At 42.9% G+C, this 21959-nt stretch overlaps 1 protein-coding gene across 1 annotated transcript; it reads left to right on the top strand.

The window, feature by feature from the left end:
- The first annotated feature begins 10098 nt into the window (after positions 1 to 10098).
- On the top strand, positions 10099 to 21705 carry LOC134346129 (radiation-inducible immediate-early gene IEX-1-like). Its single transcript, XM_063047433.1, has 2 exons — positions 10099 to 10341; positions 18752 to 21705. Exons 1-2 carry the CDS (start codon positions 10162 to 10164, stop codon positions 19025 to 19027), a joined length of 456 nt encoding a protein of 151 aa, XP_062903503.1. The 5' UTR covers positions 10099 to 10161; the 3' UTR covers positions 19028 to 21705.
- The last annotated feature ends 254 nt before the right edge of the window (positions 21706 to 21959 follow it).

Here is a 21959-nt window from a genome sequence, read left to right as displayed (position 1 = left end):
AATATGCTTTCCATATCCACTCTGCCTAGGCTTTTTTAACATTCAACAGGTTTCAATGAGATTCCCCTGTCATCCTTCTAAGTTCCAGCGAGTACAGACACAGAGCCGTCAGATGTTCCTCAGATGATAACCCTTTCATTCCCAGAATTATCCTTGTGCACTGCCTCTGAACCCTCTCCAATGCCAGCACATCTTTTCTTAGATGAGGAGGCCAAGGTTCACAATACTCAAGGTGAGGCCTCACCAGTGCCTTATAAAGCCTCAGCATCACATCCCTGCTCTTGTATTCTAGACCTCTTGAAATGAATCCTAACATGGCATTTGCCTTCCTCACCACTGACTCAACCTGCAATTCAACCTTTAGGGTTTTCTGCACGAGGACTCCCAAGTCCCTTCACATCCCAGATTTCCTCCCCATTTAGAAAATAGTCTGCATATTTATTTCTACTGTCAAAGTGCATGACCATGCATTTTCCAACATGGTATTTCATTTGCCACTTTCTTGCCCATTCTCCTAATCTGTGTAAGTTCTTCTGCAACCTGCCTGTTTTCTCAACCCTATACCTGCCCCTCCACCAGTCTTCACGTCATCTGCAAACTTGACAACAAAACCATCTATTCTATCATCTAAGTCATTGATATTCAGCATAATATCCAACGTAATCAAAGACCCACCCAACTCGGACATTCCCTCTTTTCCCCTCTCCCATCGGGCAGAAGATACAAAAGCCTGAAAACATGTACCACTGGGTTCAAGGACAGCTTCTATTATCAGACTCTTTTACAAACCTCTGGTACAATCAGATGGATTTGGCTTCAGTCTACCTCCTTCTGAGCTTGCACTTTATGGCTTACCTACACTTCACTCTTTCGGTACCTTTCTTCATTCTACATTGTTTTACCTTTTTTTTAAGCCCAATACATGGTGTAATGATTTAATCTATATAAAGGATATGCAAAACACAATTTCTACTAGATCATGTGACATTAATAAACCATACTAATAGGTATTTTCTTGGAAGGGACTTGCTTTCTCCTCATTTCTACAATTGGGTATTAGGTATAGGAGTCTGAAGATAGATAGACAGACATACTTTATTGATCCCAAGGGAAATTGGGTTTCGTTACAGCTGCACCAACCAAGAATAGAGCATAAATATAGCAATACAAAACCACAAATAATCAAACAACAATATGCAAACTATACCAGATGGAAATAAGTCCAGGACCAGCCTATTGGCTCAGGGTGTCTGACCCTCCACGGGAGGAGCTGCAAAGTTCGATAGCCACAGGCAGGAACAACCTCCTGTGACGCCCAGTGTTGTATCTCGGTGGAATATGGCCGGAGTCCAACAGCAAAAAGTTCAATATCCGGTCTACAAACACGTTCCTCGATTGTAATATGACCAGGATGGCAACATCCGCTGTTAACCAGAACAGCAGGCCCCCAACTCCTTTACGCTTACTGCTCTCAGTGCACTTCCGGTCAGCCCGAACAGTCTGGAAGCCCTCCATGGAAAAGTTTTGGTCAGGTATGTCCTCGTGCAGCCCCGTTTCAGTAAAACACATAACACTGCTCTTCCGAAATGTTCTCTGACTCCTGGCTAGCACTGTCAACTCGACCATTTTATTACCCACTGAACTCCTCTTCTCCATAAGTCTCTGTTGTCTCGACCCGGTCCTCTTTCCTCTTTCCTGAAGGCCCACTCTCAGTGTTTTAGGAACAGCATCTTCCCCTGTGCTATCAGATTTCTGAGTGGACAATAAGCCCATTAACACTACATCACTATTCGTCTTTTGCACTATTTATGTATATTAGAAACACAGAAAACCTACAGCACAATACAGGCCCTTCAGCCCACAAAGCAATGCTGAACATGTCCTTACCTTAGAAATTAACCATATAACCATATAACAATTACAGCACGGAAACAGGCCATCTCGGCCCTTCTAGTCCGTGCCGAACTCCTACTCTCACCTAGTCCCACCGACCTGCACTCGGTCCATAACCCTCCATTCCCTTCCTGTCCATATATCTATCCAATTTAACTTTAAACAACAACATCGAACCTGCTTCAACCACTTCTGCTGGAAGCTCGTTCCACACAGCCACCATTCTCTGAGTAAAGAAGTTCCCCCTCGTGTTACCCCTAACCTTTTGCCCTTTATTAGCTAGAGTTACCCATAGCCCTCTTTTTCTGAGCTCCATGTAGCTATCCAGGAGTCCCTTAAAAGACCCTATCGTATCCAGCTCCATCACCGTCACCGTATTCCATGCACTCACCACTCTGTGTAAAAAAACTTACCTACTGTACCTACTTCCAAGCATCTTAAAATTGTGCCTTCTTGTGCTAGCCATTTCAGCCCTGGGAAAAAAGCCTCTGACTATCTACATGATCAATGCCTCTCATCATCTTATACACCTCTATCAGGTCACCTCTCATCCTCCGTCGCTCCAAGGAGAAAATGCTGAGTTCACTCAACCTGTTCTCATAAGTCATGCTCTCCAATCCAGGCAACAAATACTGGTAACCTTTGTAATTTTTATGTCTGCAAAACAACAATTTTCACAACATATGGCAGTGATAATGCCAAATCATTGAGTATATTTAAAGCAGAGGTTGGTAGCTTCCTGATTAGTAAGGCATCAAAGTCTATAGGGAGAAGGCAGAGGGGTAATAAATCATTAATGATTTTCATCGTTCGACCAGACCCAATTCTAATTCTGCTCCTCTTTCTTATGGTTTTATAATAAACCCGATTCTGATTCTAGTTACTCTGGATACTTACTACAAATATTGTTGGCAAGACCAAAGCTTTGCACAGGATTAGTAAAGAATATCTAATATTTCAAGCAACATGCACAAAATGCTGGAGGAACTCAGCAGGCCAGGCAACTGCTATGGAAAAATAACAGGCAATGTTCTGGGCCGAAACCCTTCGGCAGGACAGGATTTCTCGGATTTCCAGCATCTGCAGATTTTCTCTGGTTTTTAATGTTTGAAATCAAGATTCTGTTTCTTAGATATACACCTCACTCCCCCGCCACTGTTTTTATTAACCATACTGTATCATATTAGCAGTGAACTCTTCTGGAGAACGAATTTTGATTACAGATTGGATTGCTGTATCCCCCATAACAGAAGTGTTGCCCTGAGGCAGCAAACTGTTGCAGGTAGGAGAGCTGCCACCAGCACGGATCAATCACTACCTCTGCTAAGGTAAGGAATCTGGTAAGGAATTACACCGGGAGGCAAAACATCTGATTCAAACTGTGAAAACTGCAGTGTAGAAGAGTGCAGTGTAAAACACCTCCAGGACAATTTCATTAGTAGTCCCTTTCCAGACCCATGATGCTGCCCAGGCCATTTGGCCCCACAATGCCGGTACTAACTCATAGCATGGAAGCAAACCCTTCAGTTCACCAAGTCCACACCAAGCTGGTGGATTCAGAATCAGATCATTATCACAGTGCCACTTTATTAGGTACCTCTTGTAACTAAGTGGTCACCGAGTGTAGGCCCGTGGCCTCTGCTGCTGCACCTCTTCAGAGATGCCTCTCTACACACCATTGTGGTAATGAGGGGTATTTGAGTTACCTTCACCTTCCTGTCAGTTTGAACCAATCTGGCCTTTCTCCTCTGACCTTTCTTGTTAACAAGGTGTTTTCACCCTCAGAACCGCCACTCACTGGACTATTTTTGTTCTTCACACCATTCTCTGTCAAGTCTGGAGATGATTGCGCGTGAAAATCCCCCGGCGATCAGCAGCTTCTGAGACATTCAAACCAATAATCATTCAGTTCCATCATGTTTCTTCCCCGATCTGATATCTGGTCTGAAGAACAACTGAACCTTTTTGCCGTCTTCTTTTGTGTTAAGGTGCGAGTGGCCATATCAGGAAGGTGCATTACAGTCACCTACCATAATGGAGCATGAAGGGAGTCACATCGGCCACCACCTGAACTTCGTGACTGTCTTGGCGTGTTTCTATGCATTGTGTTGCTGCCAACTGATTGGCTGATTTGAGGATTGCAATAATGAGGTGGAAAGGTGTACCTAATAAATTGGCCACCTAATATATGGTGAAATTTGTTGCTGTTTTTTCGTGTCTGTAAGACAATGCAAGACGAGGGTTCGATCCTGACCTCCAGTGCTCTGTGTGCAGTTTACAAGTTCTCCCTATGACTGCGTGGTGTCCGTCTCACCTCACAAAGATCGACAGGTTAATTTGCCACTGTAAATTGCCGCTGGTGTGTAGATGAGCAATTATAATAGGTGGGAAAGGGTGGGGATGGGGGAATAGAATAAAAAGGGATCCATTTAAATGGGTTAAAATATTCAGCATAGGCCGAATGGGCTGTATTCCTCCCTGTGTACCCCTAGCAGCACAACATTACTTTGCAGTTTGGTGACTCGGGAGATGCTGGAAATCTTGAGAAAACCCCTGACTGTTGGACGAACCTAACAGGTCAGGCAGCATTTTTCGGGTTGCAGACTGAAATGCCAACTGTCCACTCCCTCCACAGATGCTGCCCAACCAGCAAGTTCCTTCAACATTTTTGTGTGCATTATTCTGCATTTTACTCGGGTTTAGGGGGACGAACCTACCTTGCTGGAACAGTGGCCGGTGATTGTGCAAAGGAGGCGGGGGGAATGGTATGTGTCTGTCTGTCTGTATCTTGTTTTACGGCGGTTGGCATCCAGCTTGATGGTGCATTACCACCACCCTCTGCTCCAGAATGTGCACTAGACATACATTCTAAATCCCTTCACACAATTGTGCGCGTACACACACACACACACACACACACCTACACTTCACCCTCCCATCTTTGACCATCCTAGTATCCTATTCCTGTTTATTCGTCATATTCTATAAAAAACCCCTGTACCCCTTAAAAACGGACTTGTGCTCTCTCACCCATGTCCAGCAACCCTTTTAATGTGAATTCCTGCATCCCCAACTCCCTTAATTTATTTCTCATCATCTCTCTCTGTATCCCACACTTCCTGCGACACAAAACTACATGTTCTACTGACTCCTCTTCCTGACATTCCTCACACAATCCTGTCTGGTGTTTCCCTATCATTTTCAATGTTTTGTTTAATGCACAGTGCCCCAGCCTTAACCTAGTCCACACAATTTCCTCTCTTCTGTTTCCATTACCTACCCTAGTAACTGCAACACTCTTTTGTATTTGATATAAATGCCTCCCTTTCCCCTCCCTGTCCCATCTTTCTTGCCACATTTGGTTGACTTTTTCCCAGATTACACACTTAACCTCTGCTTTACTGATACTAATGTGCATTTCCACATTTTCTTTCTATAACACCCTCTTTGCCAACTCATCCACCCTCTCATTCCCCTTCACCCCTACATGTGCTGGAACCCATAGAAATTTTACCTGACCTCCCTGATTTGCAATTCTTGTAACTAACTGAAGGATTTCATAAAGTACATCTTGCCGACTGTTTGTGTGAAAAGACCTTAAACTTGCTAGAACTGAGGATGAATCTGAACATATCAATGCTTTGGCTTGTCTGGCTTTCTGCACCCATTGCAACGCAACCAACACTGCCAGCATCTCCACTGTAAACACCCCTAACTTATTAGATGTTCTTCTGCTGATTCCAATTTCTTTTGCTGGTATTACCACCCCAAACCCTGTCACTCCTGTTTCAGGTTCCTTCGCACCATCCTTATAAATGTGAGTATAATCACTATACTTTTCCATCACATGACAGTTAAATGCATTTACCAAATCTGTTTTATATCTTTCTTTCCTTTTCACCTCTAACAAATGCCAGTCTATGTCAGGCCATACAAGCTTCCATGGAGCTACAACCAGATAAACTACTGAAGGACTTATCCTCAGATCAAATACTCCACATTCTTTCGCGATATCATTCCCTACCCGACTAAAGGTATCCCTCTGAAACCTCCCATTTTCCCAGCACTCCTGCAACACTCCTTCAGTAGGGTGAGAATCATTGTGCCCCTGCAAGTTAGCCCAGTAGTTTGCCATCAGTTGCATCCTTCTTAGTTCCAAAGGCATTATTCCCATTTCTACCTGTAGGGCTGACACTGGTGACGTTTTAAAACCCCACTGCACACTCTCAAGGCCTGAGCCTGAATCACATCCAGTTTCCTTATAAGAGACCGAGCTGCTGATCCATATACTATATTTCCATAATCCAATACAGATCTTACTAAAGCCACATACATTCTCTTCAAAGCTGAACAACTTGCTCCCCATTCCCTACCAGTCAAACATCTCATCACATTTATTACTTTTTTACATTTCTCCTCAACTTTCCTGATATGGTCTGCCCATGTTAATCGTGAATCAAATATAACTCCCAGAAATTTAAATGATGCAACCCTTTCTAATTCAACCCCATATATCCTTAACTTCTTCCCTACCTCAACCCTTTTCCTGGTAAAAAATACAGTTTGAGTTTTGTCTACTGAAAATCTACATCCCCAATCATAACCCCAATCCACCACTTCATCAATTGCTTCTTGTAGTTTCCTGATTATATGGTCCATGTTCCTGCCTCTTTTCCACAAGGCCCCATCATCTGCAAACAGTGACCTACCTATATCCACTGGTACCTTTGTGAAGACATCATTGATCATAATCATGAAAAGTAACGGGCTAATCACACTACCTTGAGGTGTGCCATTTTCCACTATGTACTGTTTTGATAATTCTGATCCAATCCGAACTTGAATTTTTCTACCAAACAAAAAATCTTTAATCCAATTAAAAACTCTCCCACCAACCCCCATCTTGTGCAGTTTAATTAATAATCCTTCCTTCCACATCATATCATAGGCTTTTTCAATGTCAAAGAACACTGCCACTACTGACTCTCTATTTGCCTGGGCCTTCCTTATTTCAGTCTCTAACATAATCACCGAGTCCATGGAATTCCTTCCCTTTCTGAAACCACTCTGATAACTTGCCAGCATTCCCCTTTTCTCAAGCTCATATGATAACCTTTCTGTTATCATCCTTTCCATTATCTTACATATACTTGATGTTAATGCAATTGGTCTGTAGCTAGTGGGTTTTGACAGATTCTTGCCAGGCTTCCTTATTGGAATTACTACTGCTTCTTTCCATGCACTTGGTAATCTTCCCTCCTCCCACACTCTGTTATAAAAATGCAGCAACTTCAAGAGTTCTCCTTCTCCTAGATTTTTTAGCATCACAGAGCATATCAGATCTTTCCCTGGGGAGGTTGGTCTCGATCTCTTTTTTGCTCTCACCATTTCTGCTAATGTAAATGGATCATCAATTATATCATCTGTTCCTTCCCTCCTGCTCAACACACCTGGGTGTTGGCTCATTATTCTTTCCCTTCTTCTTCTCCCTTCTTCAGACAAATTTTCTGAACTGTGTATCAGTACAAATGACTTGGCCATGACCTCAGCCTTATCCCTACTGGAGACTGCAGTTTCCTCCTCAGATATCATTACTGGATATTCTCATTCCCTTCTATCTCCTCCCATCCTCTTAATCATTCCCCATATCTCTCCCACAGGTGTTGTTCTTCCTACCTTGTCGCAAAAACTCCTCCAACTTGCCCTTTTAGCTTGACGTATAGTTCTTCTCACCACTGCCTGTGCTTTCTTATATTGAACCAAATGCTGCATATTATGGGTTCTTTTAACTAGCCTGAATGCTCTATTTCTGTTTTTTACAGCCTGACAACATTCCTCTGTCCACCATGGTACCAGTTTTCTATTCATCCTATTTTTACTCCTAGGTATAGATCCTTCTTCTGCCATGATAATTGCTGAAGTCACCTGACTGTTTAATTCATCTACATTTCCAGAAATATCAACCTTTGTCAACCCTTCTTCACTCAATTTCTGGAACTTACCCCAATCAGCTTTTTCAAACACCCACTTTGGGGTTCCGCCACCTGGTCTTACTTCAACTCTTTCACCCACTGAACACAAAACTGGGTAGTGATCACTGCCAACTGTTGAAGCAGTCCAAACTCCCCAGTTACTAATGCCAGCCAAGGTATTAGACACTAACGTAATATCTAACACTGACTCAATTCCTGTTGTTATATCTATCCTTGTGCCGCTACCATCATTCATACACACCAAATCCCTTTCTTCCATCAAATCTTCAACTACCTTCCCATTTGGATCTGTAATCTGATCCCCCCCATATTGTGCTATGAGCATTGAAATCTGCACACCACACTACTTTATGTCTGTTTTGTCCTTGTATCTTTGATAGGCTGTCCAAATCCAACCTTTTACATGGATTGTAGTAGTTAATTATAACCACTCCCTCCCCTCTCTCCCACACTTCCACCACTATGTATTCCTGATCATCTCCTTTTCCCAGTACCCTATATGGTATACCTTGCTTGATTAACATAGCACAACCCCCTCCTCCCCCTAGATTTCTATCTTTCCTTATCATTGTATACCCATATACCACAAAGTCTAAAGTTGGTTTCAACCAAGTTTCCTGAATACACACTACATCCGGTTTTACAACCATTTCTTTAATAAAGTGCTTGAATTCCTGGCTATTGGCCAGTAAGCTCCTTGCATTCCATTGTAAAATAATCACCATAATTAGTATTAACCAACACATGACACTTCCTGGCTTGACTGATTACTGAGGTTCTCCCTCACTTCCTCCCATGTCAGTCCTACTAACCCTAAATGGTTTACTGCTGCTTTTACCATCAGCTGAATTTTGTCACTTTTTGACTTTACCTCAGCCGTACTATTAATCACTCCTGCAATGAATGTTACTAGAGCCTTTTTGTCTACATAAATCCTGTCATTTGTTCTTTGTTGCATCTCTCGTATCCCTATTGCTCCCTGTTCATTAGGAACATTATTCTGTTCTCTTGACATTCTTACAGCTTCTGCATAAGTGATCTTTCTTTTCACTCTTATTTCTTGAATTTTAGTCTCCCGTCTGACAACCTCACACCCACTATATGCAATATTATGAGCTCCTCACAATTGCAGCATTTTGGTTGAACTCCTGTTCCGCACTTTCCATATTCATGATCACCCCCACATCTAGCACATCTCCTCTGCCTTTTACAGTTTTTAGCCACGTGTCCAAACCTTTGACAATTATAGCACCTCAGTGGCTTTGGCACATACACCCTTACTGGGTAATTCATGAAACCCAGGAACACCTTCCTTGGCACTCTTTCTTCTTCAAATTCAATCAATACAGATTCACTTTCCTTTTTCACTCCCTCCTTTGTTGTTTTCAGTCTTTGAACATTCATTACTTTCCCTCCTTTTGATATTCCTCTTTATCTCCTCCATATTTATACTCATTGGTATCCCAGTGATCACTCCTTTACAACCACTGTTTTGTGCTCCCACCCTCCCAGTGTATTCCATCTTGCATTTTCCTATCTCTTTTAGCTTGAGTGCTTTCTCAAGTTGTTCCTCATTCGCACATCTTACCAATAAGTTGCCATCATTAAGGACTTTTGCAAATACTATTTCCCCTACCTTATTTGTCAGAGTTGTTGTTAGCACAAACGGGTTAATTTTCTTCATATGTCCCTGAGCCTTCTCATTAAACCTAATTATGACAACACCTCCTCTCTGAGCCTGTTCATCTTCCTCACTTTCAGAGCTTTCTCCACTATCATTTCTTATTCTTTTATTCCCTTTGTCTTGGTTTTTATTCATCCAACCCCTCACTACCTCCTCATTCCCTTTATTTCTCCCTTCACAATAATCCACCTCTCCCCAGCTGCCCACCTCTGGTCCCAAGTCTCTCTCCCTCTCCTTCTCCACTTTCTTTCCCTCAACCCCGCCTCTTATCTTGTCCGCCATTACCGGACCCACACGATCCTCTCCCAGCAATTTCCATTCCTTCCCCACTCTCTTTCCCTCAACAGGTTCCAAAACACACTCACGCATCAAGCAAAACACAGCCAGCATCCAGTCAAGCCAACTCAGCCACTCGGCCGGAATGGTACGTGCGTCGGTAAGCCGTGAGGAATTCTGAGAGGACACGGGACACCCAAGGACTGGCCAATCGGCGTCTCCTTCGCTGCTGTCAATCAAGCTAGTACGTTTAAAAGGTGCTGTTATCAGTATGCAAAGTCATTAGCGGTGTCATACCTGGTCGAGCGGTCGCTGATGTATTCGTCGGTCACCCTCATCAGCGTGCCGCTGCCCAGTCGCAGCAAGCATCTTGGCGACCTGGGCCCCCGGAGGCATACTGAGCCCGAGGTATTCACTTTCGACCGAATCCCGGAGCTCAGGTATGGACGCAGATACAAGAGGCGGTCACTGAAAGTCCTTTATCCAATTTACCAGGTAAATATCCCGCCGCACTAAGACCAGTATGAAGGTGAGGGAAAAAAAAAGTGGTTTGGGTTTAATTCCCGCCTGAAGTGGTTTGAATTGAAATTGATTTAAAACGGCTATTGTCACTCTGTTTCAATGTATACAAGGCAAATAAAGCTGATATTTAATCGCTAGTTTTGTGTGGGGATGTTAACTTGCTCAAACCTATTTTAAAGATAGAAAATAATTTTTCCAGTACATGACACTGAAATAATGGTTACTTCAAATTTAATACAGCATATAAACATAATCTATACAATTGTAAAATCAATCTTTAAAACAAAGTGTGTAAGTAACTGTGGCTGTATCTACATAAGATTAGCTCGTATACATAGTCTGTATGTACATGTGAGCAGCAGGAGTATCTGATCTTTGGGTGATTAACAGAAATGACAGTAGCTGGGCAAGAGGAACACTTGAGAATCAGAATCAGGTTTATATCGTTGGCATGTGGTGTGAAATGTGTTAACTTAGCAGAAGCGGTTCAATGCAATACACGATGTAGCAGAGAAGAATAACAAATAAAATCAATTACATATATCGAATAGATTGTTTAAAAAGTGCAAAAACAGAATCTGTATAGTAAGTAGCAGGGCATGTGGCCGAGCATCCATAAATGTTTAATAAGCACAAGAGTTTCTGCAGATGCGGGAAATCCAAAGCAACGCACAAAATGCTGGAAGAACTCAGCAGGCCAGGTAGCATCTATGGGGGGGGGGCGGGCGGGGAAGTACAGTTGATGTTTTTGGCTGAGACCCTTTGCAGGACTGGAGAGGAAAAAAAACTGAGTAGATTTGAAAGGTGGGGGGAGGGGGGGATGGGTGAAACCGGGAGGGGAGGGGATGAAGTAAAGAGCTAGGAAATTGATAGGTAAAAGAGACAGAAGGCCATGGAAGAAAGAAGGGGGGAGGATCAGCAGAGGGAGGTGATGGGCAGGCAAGGAGATAATATGAGAGAGGGACTAGGGATGAGAAATGAAGCCATTACTGGAAATTTGAGAAATCTATGTTGCCTATCAACTTCCCAGCTATTTACTTCAAATCCCTCGCCTTCCAAGTTTCATCTATTGCCTGATGTTTCTCTTTCCTCTCCCCCCCCCCCCCACCTTTCAGATCTTTTCCTTGGCTTTTTTTCTCCAGTCCAGCTGAAGGTTTCGGTCTGAAACATCAACTGTGCTTTTTTTTTCCATGGATGCTGCCTGGCCTGCAGAGTTCCTCCAGAATTGTGTGCGTGTTGCTTGGAATTCCAACATCTGCAGATTGTCTCGTGTTTGCGAAATGCTGGAGGAACTCAGTAGGTCAGCCAGAATCCATGTAAAATAAATATACAATTGATATTTTGGGCTGAGCCCCATCATTGGGACGTCATCCGTTTTTTTTTGGTGGTGATTTTATTGCTTTCTGAAGCTGAAGCTTGATTTTTTTTTAAAACAAAACTGTTAAAAGGAATGTATCCCTCTGGGTGCCTTGGTGCACTGTTCCATTGGCCAGTTATTATGAGTTGTAGAGCTTTTCCTAAAACCTTTCACGTGACAGTACTTTTTGAATTATGGGTGGGCTTTAACTTGTTAGGTTTAGTATAGATTCCCCACCACAGATGCTGCCTGACCTGTTGATTTCCTCCAAAAACATTTGTTAATCTGAATGGGCTCAGATTAAGCCTAGCACAATGATGATAATAGGCATCCGTTAGTCTCGTGAGACCATGGATATGCGCCTTGGAAGGTTTCCAGGGTGCAGGCCTGGGCAAGGTTGTATGGAAGGTTGAATGCAAGTCTCCCCTCTCCACGCCATCAATGTTGTCCAAGAGAAGGGCACTAGGGCCGATACAGTTTGGCACCGGTGTCGTCGCAGAGCAATGTGTGGTTAAGTGCCTTGCTCAAGGACACAACACGCTGCCTCAGCTGAGGCTCGAACTAGCGACCTTCAAATCACTAGACCAACGCCTTAACCAATTGGCCACACGTCAACACTCTAGCACAATGAAAATCGAGCAATTCATTAAATGAATTAAAATACAGGATTAATTTAATAGTCTCTAAGTAAGTTTAATTAGAGACTACTAAAATTAAGCACTCCAAATTCCTGGGAGTACCCGTCACAAATTACCTCACCTGGTCCCTCAATATCACCTCCAAATTCCTGGGAGTACCCGTCACAAATTACCTCACCTGGTCCCTCAATATCACCTCCAAATTCCTGGGAGTACCCGTCACAAATTACCTCACCTGGTCCCTCAATATCACCTCCAAATTCCTGGGAGTACCCGTCACAAATTACCTCACCTGGTCCCTCAATATCACCTCCAAATTCCTGGGAGTACCCGTCACAAATTACCTCACCTGGTCCCTCAATATCACCTCCAAATTCCTGGGAGTACCCGTCACAAATTACCTCACCTGGTCCCTCAATATCACCTCCCTGAAAAAGAAGGTACAGCAGCATCTCCACTTCCTGAGGAGATTGAGGCAAGAAAGACTCCCCACCCCTCCTATCTTCACTGGATTTTACAGGAGCACCATTGACAGTGTTCTGAGAAGCTGAAAATCCATCTGGTAAGGGAGTGGCCAAGCATTAGAATTGGAGGCCCTACGAAGGAATGAGAGAACAGCCGAGAGGATCTTGGGGGGGTCTCCCTACCATCCATCGGGGATATTATCAGTTGTGCTGCATCCTCTGGATTTTCTCCCATCAAGCAGGAGACTCCAATACATAAAAACAAGAGTGGGCAGAGCGGGAAATTCTTTCTTCCCTCGGGCCATTAGACTTCTGAGCTCCCTGCTGTATCGTATTCGAAGTGTTGCTGGTTAATCTGTTCTGTACCTTGCAATATATATTATGCACTTTATTTATCCATCTGTAGATTTCATCCTTGTTTTCATGAGTTATTGTGTTGTGTGTTTTGTATACTACAGTGCTTCACACTGCTTTTCTGCAGAAACGTCTCATTTGACAGTACACATTAACATACTTAAATAACAATAAACTTGACTTCTGTCAATGTGTAGAAAAGATTAACTTCAATGTTAACTAAAATGCCCTTGAACCAGCTGGAGCACACACACAAAGTGCTGGAGGAACGCAGCGGGCCAGGCAGCATCTATGGAAAAACAGTAAACAGTTGACATTTCGGGCAGAGACACTTCGTGATCTGTTGACAGGTTGACATAAAGTGTATGGTGCATGTTTACAAAAGACAGTGCAATGTTACTAGCACGATCATCATAAAACAAGCAGTTGTATAAATACATGGAATAGCAGCAATAAAAGATGGGGCTAAAGAATATTCAGACGTGGTATATGTGTGCTGGGTGGCAGTAAGGTGTTACTAAGTTTAACAGCTAAGGGAAAGGTGTTGCCCAGCCTGACAGTTCTGATTCTCGTACTGACGTACCTTCTCTCTCATGGCCAGTGGTCAAGAGATTCTGGGAAGGATAGGAGGAGTGTTCAACAAACTGTTTATGGTAATTTCACAGTAGTCAACTTCCTAAGTTCCTACTTCCATGGACTTTGAAGTTCTTCCAAGAACTTGAAGGAAAAGGCTATTGTGGGCTGTTTATCCCAACATAGTACAGTAGCACCAAAATGTTGAAGTCTAATATAAAGGGTTGAGAGGGCATGTTGAAATTGCCTTTAGCATGGATTGTGAAAGTGTTTCTCAAATATTTTTGAGATTGGTTCCTCTTTGTTCTGCCAGTTAGTGGCATGGTCGGTTTTAACTTTCGGTAAAGTGCCACGTGATGGTGTTAAAATTAGAATGCCTGCAAAAATACCATTGTTGGCTTGTGGATTGGTTAATGGTCAGGTTATTTTCAGGATGCTGGGTCATTATTAATATCAATGATTTGACTTGGCTAAGTGGATCATAGATTCACCTAATTTCACCTATCACATACCAGCTTGTACTACTTCCTCCCCTCACCTGATTCTGACTTCTCCCCTTCCTTTCCAGTCCTGCTGTAGGTCCTCAGCCTCAAACATCGACTGTTTACTCTTTTCCATAGATGCTGCCTGGCCTGTTGAGTTCCTTCAGCATTTTGTGTGTTGCTGCATCCTCTTATGGCTTCTCAATCAGAACAGGTTGAATGCTGCATCTTGTGGAAGGCTGTGGCAGTTGTCATTTTCATCTTCGAGGTAGATGAGCAACATACAAAATGCTGGAGGAGCTTGGGTCAGGCAGCATCTATGGAAGGTAGGGCAGGGAAAGCAGTTGAAGTTTCATCTTGTACAGGAGAGAGATGTTCGAACAGAGTCACAGGGAAGTAGTCACTCTGAAGTTGCTGGAAGTGGGTAGTTGGGTGATCGTCAGGAGAAATGGAAATGTGAATAAGCAGTTAGCATAGAGAACCCATGTGGCCCTTTCCCTCAAGAACATGTATCCATTTTGGATATTTTTGTGGGGCTTGACCTCCCAGGGGATCACCATAGAGACCAGGTTTCTGGCGGTGAGCATGGGTCTGCGGTGCAGAAGGTGTAGAGGAGACCAGTAGTGATAGAGGACTCAATAGTCAGAGGAATAGACGGGAGATTCTGTGAACATGAATGGGACACCCAGAGGGTATGTTGCCTCCTAGATGCCAGGGTCGGGGACATCTCTGACGTCCAAAAGCATTTTGAAAGAGAGCAACCATATGTTTTTGGTACATATTGGTACCAATGACATGGGAAGGAAAAGCAATGAGGTCCTGCAAAGAGAATTTGGAGAGAGGCAGAAAGCTGAGGAGCAGGACCTCAAGGATAGTAATTTCTGGATTGCTACCTGTGTGACGTCCTAGTGAAGATAGGACAGGATGATTTGGCAGGTAAATGCATGGCTGAGAAGCTGGTGTAGGGGGCAGGGCTTCAGGTTCTTGGACCACTGGAATCTCTACTGGGGAAGGTATGACTTCATCAAAAGTGATGGGTTGCACTTGAACCTGAGGGGGACCAATATTCTCACAGGCAGGTTTGTTCGAGCTGTTGGGGAGGGTTTCACCTAATTTGGCAGGGGGGTATGGAACCAGAATTAAGGGACTCAGGATAGGATGGGCGCTTAAAAAGCTTTGCAGTCAGACTGTCAGGAAGGGCAGGCAGATGATGGCAGATAGTTGCAGCCAACAGGGTGAGTATCATACATTAGGGATGCAAAATCAAAAAGGCTAACAAATATGGTACTCCAGGTGTTGTATCTCAAGGCACAAAAGTATAAGAAATAAGGTGGATGATCTTGTTGCACTGTTACAAATTGCCAGATATGATGTGGTCATCACTCAATCGTGGCTGAACAATGGTTGTAGTTGGGAGCTGAATGTCCAAAGTTGCATGTTGTATCAGACAGATAGGGAGGTAGACAGAGGGGGTGGTGTGGCTCTGATAAAGAATGTCATCAAATGGTGGAGCAGACTCAATGGGCCAAATGGCCTATTTCTGCTCCTATGTCTTGTGGTCTAAGTTTCAGGCTGAGACACTTCATGTGGACTGGAAAGGAAAGTGGGAGGGCATAAGCCAGAATAAGAAATGGCCGAATGGGGAGGAATATAACCTGGGTATTGATTGAGCCCAGGTGAGAAGCTAGGAAGTGAGGGGTGGATGAGGCTAAGGGAGAGTCAGAACTGGGTTTAATAGGACTAGCATGTGTCATGAGATAATTCTCTTTTGGCAGAGGTACAGAGCAATACAAAAAAAAAACTAAGACACATTAGCTGTGCAAAAAAAATAGAGGTTGTATTTGTGTTCATTGTTTGTTCAGAAACTGACAGGGGAAGAACCTGTTCCAAAAATTTGTGTCTTCAGGCTCCTGTATCTCATGGATGATAGCAATAAGAGAAGAGCCCTCTTCTCACTGTTACTGTTGGGCAGGAGTTACAGTTGCCTTTGGTCCCATTCCACCAGATTCAGAAACAATTATTACCCTATGATTATTATCAAATTCTGGAATTATATATTATATAATATATATTATCAGATTCCGGAATTGATTCTGCAACCTACAGTCTTGTGCTCTCAGCATTCTTTGATTTGCACAGTTCAAACTTCAAAGTCAATTATTTATGTATGTCACCATATAAGTGGATTCCAGTTAACTGGGAAAATCATTAACTGCTTATTTGGGACAACTCTTAAAAGAACAAACAGATTGAAAATAGCTAGGATTCACTGAATTCCTCAGATACCAGTTCCCAATTAAATCTAATATACTGCATTTTTGGTTGTATTCTATATTCATTTAAATACATAATCTGTTGCTCAAATAGTTTCTTTTTTTATATACCTTAACAATTTCCATGAAACTTCAGCTAATTGGGGCAGCCACTTAATTGGGCCCAAATGTGCCACCCTCCCCTGTCTGGCAGAAATGGTCCTCACCCACAATTTCTTCTTTGGCTCCCCACTCAAAATCTAGGGGTAGCCATGGGCACACACATGAGCCCCAGGCACACCTGTCTTTTGGCTATGTAGTGCAGCCCATATTCCAGGCCATCCCTGATAATGCTTCCCAACTATCCCAGATGATGCACAGAAGGAGTTGGGAAGCTACATTGATGACTGCTTTGGAGCCTGTGCTGAGCTCATCAATTACATTAATTTTGCCTCCAACTTCCTTCCTGCACTTAGTCCATTTCTGACACCTTCTCTTCCACCCCCCACCCCCCCCAACTTGATTTGTCTCCATGTCTGGACACAAACTGCTGAAATGTTTTGTAAACCTACGGATTCCCATGGCTATCTTGATTATGCATCTTGCCACTCTCTCTGTAAATTCTCCTGTAAAAATGCTATTCCCTTTTCTCAGTTCCTTCATCTCTGCATCTGTGCCCAGGATGAAGCTTTCTTTTCTAGGACATCAGATGTCCTCCTCCAAAGAACAGGATTTTCATTCTTCCACCATTGATGCAGCCATTACCCTCATCTCCTCCATTTCCCAGTCATCTGTGCTCACCACATCTTCCCACTGCCTTAATGGGGATAGATTTCATCTTGTCCTTATTTACCATCCTATGGGTCTCCATGAATAATACCATTCTCTGCAACTTCTGCCATCTTCAATGGGATCCAACCACCAAACACATCTTCACCTCTTCACTGCCCACTCTGTGCAGGGATTGTTCCCTCCATGATCCCCCTTGTCTGTTCATCCCTTCACGCTAATCTCTCTCCTGGCATTTACCCCTGCAAACAGAAATGCTACACCAGCCCACTTGCCTCCACTCAGGGCCCAAACAGTCCTTCCAGGTGAGGTAACACTCCAGTTCTGATTCTGTTACGGTTATCTATTGTATCTGGTGCTCCTGATGCAGCTTCCTCTACATAAGTGAAACCTGCCGTAAATTGGGGCACAGCCTTGGCGAGCAACTCCACTCTATCCACCAAAGCGGAATTTCCCAGTGGCCAGCCATTTTAATTCCTATCTTCATTCCCATTCTGATATGTTGGTCTACGGCCTCTTTTGCCACAATGTACAGCAACACCTTGTATCCTGTCTGGGTCATGTCCAACCTGATAGCATGCACATTGATTACTCCCTCCAGTTTTTATATATAATTCCCCCTTCCCTCTTCTCTTACCCACTCTGGTCGCCTGCCCCCTGGTGCCACTCCTTCCCTTTCTCCCATGGTCTTCTCTCCCTTCCAACGAGATTTCTTTTTCAGCCCTTTACCTCTCCCATCCACTTGGCTTCACCTTTCACCTTTATGTCTAGTCCTCCTCCTTCCCACTCCCACTTTTATTCTGGTACCTTTGCCTTTCCATTCCTGCCCTGAAGAAGTGTCTCAACCTTAAGCAACGACTGTTTATTCATTTCCATAGATGCTATCTGATCTGCAGAGTTCAACCAGCATTTTGTGTGGGTGTTGCTTCAAAATATACTGGTCCTGATTTGTCCAAATTAACTGGAATCCACTACAACTGAGATTAATTTCCTTGCAGGCATTCACATAGAACAAAGGAATACAATAGTCACTTTGCACTTTGGTTGTTAGTCTTTTTATATAGTTTCATAATTACTATGACATCTTATTTTCCTGTAAATTTTGTATGAAAATGAATCTCAACATAGTATATGGTAACTTGTGTATTTTGGAAATTTTTAACTTTGAGAAATTTGATCAAGGACAATGGAGTAAAGAGGTAAATGCTAGAGTTTTTAAATAACACAATTAGGGGAGGGGTTGTTGCTGAGATAAAGATTGCTGTAATCCTTGGCTGACAGTTTCTTGAGCACACTAACAATGTTATATCTTGTGTGGGTCATGAATAGTGAAGGGGTAAAGGTAAGCCATCAGCTGATTGGCCCTTGGTAATCTCTGGGTGGGTTGGGTTAAAATGGAAGTGTAACTGGTTGACTTGTTTGTGGTATACTATTTCCATGAACCTTCCATTAACTTTTCTCTTTGGATCCCCAGCCTCGGAAGACTGTACCTGCTAAGAAGGATGTTGCAAAGAGACTTCTGTTTCTCCTGCTCTCCATTGTTGCTCTGCAGGTCCACCTCACAACAGACCAACCAGATGATCTATTTGTTGTCCCGGAGGAAGTGACTGTGGAAACTGGCAGTGAACTCTCCCTCCCTGCTTGGCCTCTCTGGATGTCTTGTTCCACTTCAGCTTTGCTTAAGACACTGAAACAAGTCAAAGTGAATATTACCTGTCCAAATGGCCATTCAGCCCATTTGAGTACTTGAGGGCTCAACTTTAGGAGCAACTGTATAACATCCAGTTGTTTACTTGGAAATTGATCTCACAACTTGAAGCAGAAATTCAACTGTGGGAACATCTCATGGGACTGAAGTTATGAACTTTGAGGACTGGGGAATTGGGTTGAGCACCACAGAATGCAAGCTGACTTCAACTTGCCAAAAATAGGGGGTGGGGGGGGGGGGTTGGAGAGAAGAGTTATTTTGTTCCAGCCAGAGCCGCCTCTTGGCTACAAGTACAAGATTACAAGTGGGGTGCGGGTGCTCAGATCAATTTTTTTATATAAAAAAGCAGCATCACACTGAAGATAACTAAGAAATAGATATTCATATTGTAATTCTAAAATCGGATGATATTTTGCTGCCATCTAGAGTATTAATTTGATACTGTTTTAAGGATTTTGTTAGAGAATGTAGTGTATTTTAATGCTCATACCTTCTGGTTTGCCTTGCATCTTGTCCTGGTTTTATTTTTGAGCAAGCTTTTGTTTGTAACTTTTTTCTATAAGAGATCTTGGTGTTCAAGTCCATTGATCGCTGAAAGTGGCTGCATGTAGATAGATGTGACATGTTTTCCTTACTAGTTGAACTCAAGTCAGGAAGTTACTCAAGTTATGGAATTGGCTTTGTTTAGTATCATAGATGGCCAAACAATTATAGGAAGAATGTAGAGACTTTGAGGGTGCAGAGGTAGTTTACCAGGGTGCTGCATGGGTTCGTAGACATGTTCTCTGAGAGGATGAATGGATTTGGGTTTTCTCTGCAGTGAAAGAGGCTGAGGGAAGACCTGGTAGATGTTTGATTGAGGCATGGATGGCCAGTATCGTTCCCCTGACTGTTAATTGCTGGCATTTAAAGTGAGGGGGCAAGGTCAATGATGTGCAGAACTGGTTTTGAGGCGAGTGGCTGGAATGTCCTGCCAGGGGTGGTAGTGCAGGCAAGTACAGTAGCTGCTTATGACCTTGGAGTTCCTGAATCTGCAGAAAATGGAGGGATGTGGACCATGTGTAGGTAGAAGAGAATGGTTTAGTAGGTGTTTAACTAGTTCAGCGTCCATAGATCCCTTGGTTAATAGGGCCCATGGCATAAAATAAGATCAGGAACCTCTAAAATAGTTTAATTATTCTGATGGAAGAGCTTGATCCTGTATTCTATATTGAGTGAGATCAGCTCTTGAAAGTTTCCAGGATATACATTGTGTAATGGCTTAACTGAGAATTGGGTAATCTGCAGATCTAATGCTAGTATCTAATTTGAGATGTGAGTTAGCTGCTTGACCTTTTCAACTCTGGAGGAAGTGGATGAAGAGAAAATACTTGATGCACATCCCTCCCCACAAATCTGCTCATTATGGTTTAAAAATCCAATTGCAATCCCTCAGAGCAGCTAAAGAGGAGCTTCTTTGGCTGCAGAGACCCAAGTTTGTAAGTCAGGAGCTGAATTGGGCCATACAGTTGATTGTGTATGCTTCATCATTCCATCATGGCTGATTTATTATCCCCCTCAGCCCCATTCATCTTTCATTCTCCCTGTGACCTTTGGCCTTGCTATTCAAGAGCCAATCAGCCTCTGCTTTAAATATACCCAATCACCTGGCCTCCACAATTAATTCCACAGATTCACCACCCTCTGGTTAAAGAATCTCTATTCTAAAGGGACATGCTTCTATTCTGAGGCTGTGCCCTCTGGTCTACTATAGAAAACATCCTCTCCACTTCCACCTTATCTAGGCCTGTCAATATTCGATAGGTTTCAATAAGGTCTCCTCTAATTCAGTGCTGTCAGTGTTGAGTTTGTGTTCTCTCTATATCTCTAGGCTTCCTAAAAATTCATGCAGCTGATAAGTTGATCATAATCGTGATACATTCTGCAGATACTGGAACACCTGAGTGGTGGAATCTGGGGTGTTTACTGTTATGGGGAGAAGTTCAGGGGGGTAAAATAGAGGGGTGGATTTGAGCTGACATGGTCTTGTCCTGAAATGATCTGCTATTGAGGGAATGGAAAGGAGTGCTGTTGGTGGACCTCAAAGCATAAAGAAGAACAAGGCCATATTCCAACTTGAAGTCTCTAGTTGGAAACGGGGTGGTTCCTAGTATCCATCACAATAATCTGTGCTTCCCTCCGTACTCTGCATTTCAGGATGTAAGATTTTCAGTATGGATTTTAACTTTTCAGTAATGCACTGGAAGTGCAAGTGAGGTTGATGTAACCGAGAGTTTGAGTATTCCTGGAAATGATCTTGATTTGAATTTTCTGTTTGTCTACCTATTTATTTTTTTTTATCATATTTTGATTGAGTTGACGTGGCAAGGACTGATTTGGGGCAGAGGTCAAGTGTGTAGACCACTAAGGCAAAAATGACAACCTCACTCGTGGTCTGACACAATTGGGTTTAAAAGTTCTGAAGTTGTTCAAGAGACAGTTCCTCTTTTAAAACGCCCTCCAGTCTTTCCCAATCAACTTCCATTTGAAGTTCCTGTTTGTAACACGAGCCATGGAATTTTTCATAAGTTAATATTTGGATATCAATTAATGCAGTTTTAATTTATTCAATGTCATTCCTTGAATGTTTATTTGCATAGATTGTAATCTATTGAAGAATCTTTTAAAGCTTTGTTTGAAAGTAATCTCATTGAACAATGATGGTAATTACATTTTGAAATAATAAAACTGCATATTTTAAAAATTGTTTTTGTTTTGAACCTTCCTGTACCTGAATAAAAGGGTTACATGTGAGGAGTGTTTCATGGCTTTGGGACTGAACTTGCCAGAGTTTAGAAGAATGGAGTGGGGGTTTGGGGGGGGGGTGGGGAGAAGAATCTTATTGAAACCTATTAAATATTGAGACTCCCAAATAGTGGATGTGGAGAGAATGTTTCCTATAAATGAGGACGTCTAGGACCAGAGGGCAGAGTGT

The sequence above is a fragment of the Mobula hypostoma genome, chromosome 5, assembly GCF_963921235.1.
Source record: "Mobula hypostoma chromosome 5, sMobHyp1.1, whole genome shotgun sequence".
Taxonomy (NCBI): domain Eukaryota; kingdom Metazoa; phylum Chordata; class Chondrichthyes; order Myliobatiformes; family Myliobatidae; genus Mobula; species Mobula hypostoma.
Note: the sequence above shows the minus strand (reverse complement) of the source record. Positions and strands in the feature narration are given on the sequence as shown.